A 5,854-nucleotide genomic window follows, 5' to 3' on the forward strand; every position below is an offset into this window, starting at 1 on the left:
CTTTGAGAACATCAAATTGTAAGGGCGAGAGGCTCCAAGTTGTGGAGATTCCTCGCAAGCGGGATATAGTGAAACAAAGCAAAACACCGTGGTATTCAAGTGGGTCTTTGGACCGCCTGAGAGGGGTTGAGTGCAACCCTCATCCGTTGGGACGCCACAACGTGGAGTAGGCAAGTGTTGGACTTGGCCGAACCACGGGATAAACCACTGTGTCTATCTGTGTTGATCTTCTTGTGGTTATTGTGTTTTGCAAGAACTCCTCTCTAGCCACTTGGCTTTATTGGGCTAACTCCTAATAAAGTTTTGTGGCATTAAGTTTCAAGTTTTTTACAGGATCACCTATTCACCCCCCTCTAGGTGCTCTCAAAAACCCACACAACCAAATCACCTCCACACTCATAACATCTCCTAAACCCAACAAACAAACTGCAGCTACACATAACACACCCTTAAGACTAACAATTCAGTTCGTTGGATACCCTCTTCCCTCTTACTCAAATCCAATGGGCAATGCTATTTAGATCATCCTCACTCTTATCGCTCATCACACGCACAATACCCCCTACGTCCCCTCTCCCCCTCCGCCTCACTCGCGTTGTTGTTCAACCTTTACGACGTCGCCACGGTTGCCTGACCCCCTCTGACCTCTGTCATGCCGTCGTCGGTCCCTCTTCAGAACTATAGCGTTAGCACGAGCGATAATTGCTAGTCGATATTGTAGACGACTCCTCTGATGATGCCCTTCAAGCATTAATTAATCGTACCCCGATAGGTTCAAAATCAAACGCCTAGGAGCGACGCCTGCACCACAAGTTTGTCCAGAATTGACGCATGCAACACACTAGTTAGTTAGTATGGAGCAATCCAAATCTCTAATATATTAAAACATCAGTTTTCTTGGTATCGCAGTTTCCACAGCCATCGTGTTCCCACATTTAAATTATAAAAATGTTAAAATTATGTATAAATAGGGACCCAAATCATTGTTGTTGACTTTAAATCCACATTCATAAATCATTGTTGTTGACTCTAAATCCACATTCATACTCACCTAGCCAACGGAACAGCCAACGGAACACACGTCTTTCTGTTTTATTTTTTATACTTAAACAATCTTTATCTTTTATATTTTATATTTAAACATAAATGGAAACAGTAGCACACTTCGCTAGTAGCCTCGTAATCTTGCTGCTAGTTCATGTTCTACAGCTCAATAAGCCACTCAAACGTAAACTTCTACCAGATTGTGGCGTACATATTTACCAATTTTGCCATGATATTGTGCTTACATGTTATTATCCTGCTAAGCTGCCATGACTTTTGAACCCTCCTTTTTTACATATAGGATCTACAAGCTGCTTCATTGCTAAAGAAGATAAAAAAAATTATCAAGGACATGCAAGATTGTCTAACCGAGTCATGCAAGCATGCTAATCTTCTTTTGGCCAACTCCGAAACTCGCATGGTACTCGAATTAAATCCAAGAGATTATAATTAAACGAAGTTTGTTCCAACAGTATCTAAAACATTTGAAGGATAAACAATTTATTATTTATCCCTGTACAAACGATAATATCTGTTTCATGAAAGGAATAGAACAAACAGCTCCAAGTTCAAATCATCAACACTCACGCCACGCTGGGGCACTGGCCACCAAATGCGAAACCTGTTCCACGTACTGGAGTGCAGAAACGGACCCAGATCTCACAAAGACGCAAACTGCACGGGCGACAGCCGACACCCTTGCGTTGTGTAAAAACCCAGACCAACTGCGCACATCAGGAACATCCTAATATGGCACTGTTGTTGAAAAAAAAACTAAACTGACCTGACGATCTATACTGCTGAAGTACTGCACATGTTTCTTCATGTAGTACCATCAATCGACTTTACCACCTTGCACAATGCTCCATGGCCAACAGCTCTTCAATATCCAGAAAGAACGAAGAATGCTAGCGAGACCACGGGACAAACTTGCATCCCAACTAACTGAAAATGCAAGCAACAGATATACTGCTCCAGAAATTCAGAAGCATTTCATGTGGACTATGCCCGGACCAGATTCGTCATACTCTTCCTTGGAGATCCACATCTACAACACAATAACAAGACTACGTCAGATTTCAAATACAATAGACTGCAGAGCAAGCAGAAGCGTCACATTTAGATTTTGAGAGGGTAACAACCTGCTGAAAGGTACTGAGGGAGGCCAGAATGGAACCACCAATCCAAACACTGTACTTCCTCTCCGGCGGAGCAACCACCTTCACCTTCATGCTGCTGGGGGCAAGTGCAGTAATCTCCTTGCTCATGCGGTCACCAATACCAGGGAACATAGTGGAGCCACCACTGAGGACAACATTACCGTACAGATCCTTTCTGATATCGACGTCGCACTTCATGATGGAGTTGTACGTGGCTTCATGGATGCCAGCAGATTCCATGCCAATGAAGGATGGCTGGAATAGAACCTCAGGGCACCTAAACCTTTCTGCACCGATTGTGATAACCTGGCCATCGGGCAGCTCGTAGCTCTTCTCAACACTAGAGCTGGTCCTGGCAGTCTCCAGCTCCTGTTCATAATCAAGGGCAACGTAGGCAAGTTTTTCCTTGATGTCCCTGACAATTTCTCGCTCGGCAGTCGTAGTGAAGGAGTAACCCCTCTCAGTAAGGATCTTCATCAGGTTGTCGGTAAGGTCACGACCAGCAAGGTCCAATCGAAGAATAGCATGAGGAAGCGTGTACCCTTCGTAGATAGGGACGGTGTGGCTCACACCATCACCAGAGTCGAGCACAATACCTGCAGAAAGATTCCTGTCACTCACTACACTGTTATTCGAATGCTGATATGAAACAGGTTTAATGCAGTAACATACCCGTTGTTCGACCACTGGCGTACAGGGAAAGAACGGCCTGGATGGCCACATACATTGCTGGGCAGTTGAATGTCTCGAACATAATCTGGGTCATCTTCTCCCTGTTTGCCTTGGGGTTCAGAGGAGCCTCGGTCAGCAGTATAGGGTGCTCCTCAGGTGCCACACGAAGCTCATTGTAGAAGGTGTGGTGCCAGATCTTCTCCATGTCATCCCAGTTGCCGACAATGCCGTGCTCAATTGGGTACTTCAGTGTCAGAATACCTCTTTTGGACTGAGCTTCATCGCCCACATATGCATCCTTTTGGCCCATGCCCACCATCACACCAGTGTGGCGTGGCCTGCCTACAATGCTAGGAAAGACAGCTCTCGGTGCGTCGTCACCAGCGAAACCCGCCTGTGTTTGGCATCAAAATCCCATCAGTTTATTAAATCAGAAATGAATAAACAGGCAAAAGAAAACTGAAACACATGTATGGTAGCTAAAGGATTGACAACCGGACAGCAGAACCAACCTTGACCATTCCAGTGCCATTGTCACACACAAGGGGCTGGACATCCTCTTCAGCCATTCCTCAAAGTGTTCTGCAGCAGAATGCTATATTCAGAATGTATTTGAATGTATCTGCAGCAGTGTTAATCCTTCAAATGTCCATGGAGTCAGATAAACCCCACAAAAAAGTATGATGACACCAAATTGCAACATGCCAGTCATCAGCCAAAACTAAGGTGCACAAGTGTTCATGATTAAGCAACTGAACTTGACTCCGTGTTAAAGAAAACTGATACTCGACTCATGCAAGTATAAACTTTTAAGCAATTCGCAGAGACAGACTTCGGTGCTATCTGATAATACAAATTATTCATTATCTTGATACTTGATAGGCCGTAAATTTGTCTGCTACCATCAGAGATCAGACCATGCACGTTTCATTTTTTTTATGGCCAACAAACATATCACATATATATACCCATTACATGAATCGTCTGAAACCACACTCCTATTTGGGTAGGAGGATCAGGGGGGGCAGTTTCGTTGAGGAAAATGGTTAATTAGATGTTTGAGCCACATTTCGTCTGAATTATCAACAGAAACAGCGTGATTTCACTGCTTGAAGTCATCTCCAGTTCTTCACCGAGTGATCTGAGAGCAATTTTCCGGTTCCGCTACTCTGCTACGGACCAGCATAGCATGCAACTCAACACACTCTGAATCATATATACTCCCATGAACTGACTGAGTAACTGGACATGGTTAACTTCCATCACATAAACCAGAGAATCCAATCAAACAAAACACAACAGAGGTACTGTAGAAATCATAGGACACATAGTAGGAGTACAGGACTACGCTACACATACGCCGGTAGCTTTTGCTCGTTACGCTGGATCAATTTACACCATACCAGACCACCTATCCGAATCCCAGAGCCGAAACGAGCATGACAAAAACAGCAAAATCGACACCAAAAAATCGAAGTCAACACCGACGGGAAGGTCGAGCGGGGATCTATCGAACCGACTGTCTACAACGGATCGCTTCCTCGGATCGAATCGATGGCAGATCAGAGGGGGGGGGGGGGGGGGGACACGGCTATACCTCGGCGTCGTTGACGAAGCCGCCGAGGGGTTCGGATCGCTCGCCCTTGGGCAGTTGGGGTTCGGTTCTGGAGAGCTCCGGTGACGCGAGCGTGAGAGCGAAGCGCGAGACAAATGGGAGAGCGGCAGCCCAAGTGGGGAACCTCTTTATACGAGGCCGCCTGGTTGGACTGGTATGCAGGCGCCTGGGGCGGCTGCGGCCCGCGGGTGCGCACGCAGCGTCGTTGGGAAGCCGCCTGCCGCCGTGTCACAGCACGGCATGATAGCGGGGGCGACCCGGCCAACGGTTCGCCCTCTTGACCTCGCCCCTGCCCGGGTCAATGGAGACGCGTGGGCGCCCGATGATAAAAATCTGTCGGAGGGCTCCAGCGGGCGGATTTGGCGGAGGGCGGCTGCCGGACCGAAGCTTTCGGTGCCGAATCCGGCACGCGTCCTCGTCGGATGACAGGGCGGGTGGGGCACGGGCGGCAGCCGTGGTCCATGGGCTTGTGGGCCACAGCCGTCGCTAGCAGCTGTAGCAGGTGCGAACTACTCCGCCTCCAACCGCTCGAGGGGAAGAAGGTTCGGGACTTCTCGTCAAAAGGCCCGTAGAATTTTCATTTGGCCCACATATTTTGTTACCGTCGGCCCAAAGGCTCCAGCACCCAGGCCCACATATGGTTCCGACTGCACCGACGTTTTTCACAATTGTGAGGAATTTTGGTTGCAACACTATCCGTTTTTTCCCTTTCCCTGTTTTGCTCTGGCTAATGGCGGGCCGACCTTGTGCTCGGCAGCTCAGCTCGACATTGGACATATTTGGTTCAGCTTTTTTTACCAGTTTTTTTAAAAATTTAACTGTAGAAAGAATCTGGTTGAGGAGAATCTAAGTATCATTAGGATTACATACGGATAAAGATAAAGTTGTTCATGAGACTCAGGATCTATAAAGTAACGGATTACTACTATTGTGATGACTCAACCGATTATATGTGTATATTGATTTTGAATTGTTTTTACCCAAACGAATTTTATAGAAACTACTGAGTATTTGGTAGTACGCAGCAGTTTTTGGTGGCCATAAGCTACGAAAAGCCGAAACAAACAGGGCCGGTTCGGATTCTTACGGCTTCTGGGCGCCAGAATCCGTGTAGCCGCTCCAAACGTCCGGCTTCCGCAGCGGCTGCCAGCAGAAGCGCGGTGTGCAGCAGCTCCTGGATAACGAGGGGACAGAAGCGGTTCTAGGCCTGCTTTTCACAGGAAGTTGCTCAGCTTATTCGGACCCGTGATCTATTTGATCTCGTTCAGCTTATTTTAATAAAAAACACATCAGCTATTTTCAAATTATGTGTTGATTAGTACGACAGTTTACTCTACAGCAGCCGAACCAAACACTCAGATTC

General features: G+C 46.9%; 1 protein-coding gene across 2 annotated transcripts; it reads right to left on the reverse strand.

Moving 5' to 3' along the window:
* Positions 1 to 1,474: 1,474 nt before the first annotated feature.
* On the reverse strand, positions 1,475 to 4,881 carry LOC100281811 (actin 2). 2 transcript variants are annotated; one of them, XM_020542124.3, is made up of 5 exons: positions 4,474 to 4,881; positions 3,389 to 3,498; positions 2,877 to 3,270; positions 2,187 to 2,800; positions 1,475 to 2,092 (listed from the first exon to the last, which is right to left on the reverse strand). In XM_020542124.3, exons 2-5 carry the CDS (start codon positions 3,443 to 3,445, stop codon positions 2,027 to 2,029), a joined length of 1,131 nt encoding a protein of 376 aa, XP_020397713.1. In that variant the 5' UTR covers positions 3,446 to 3,498; positions 4,474 to 4,881; the 3' UTR covers positions 1,475 to 2,026. The 2 variants fall into 2 exon arrangements, with proteins under 2 accessions (XP_020397713.1, NP_001148203.1); NM_001154731.2 differs by having other exon boundaries at positions 3,389 to 3,458; positions 4,474 to 4,829.
* Positions 4,882 to 5,854: the final 973 nt, after the last annotated feature.

Source organism: Zea mays, chromosome 8, assembly GCF_902167145.1.
Source record: "Zea mays cultivar B73 chromosome 8, Zm-B73-REFERENCE-NAM-5.0, whole genome shotgun sequence".
In the NCBI taxonomy this organism is placed as follows: domain Eukaryota; kingdom Viridiplantae; phylum Streptophyta; class Magnoliopsida; order Poales; family Poaceae; genus Zea; species Zea mays.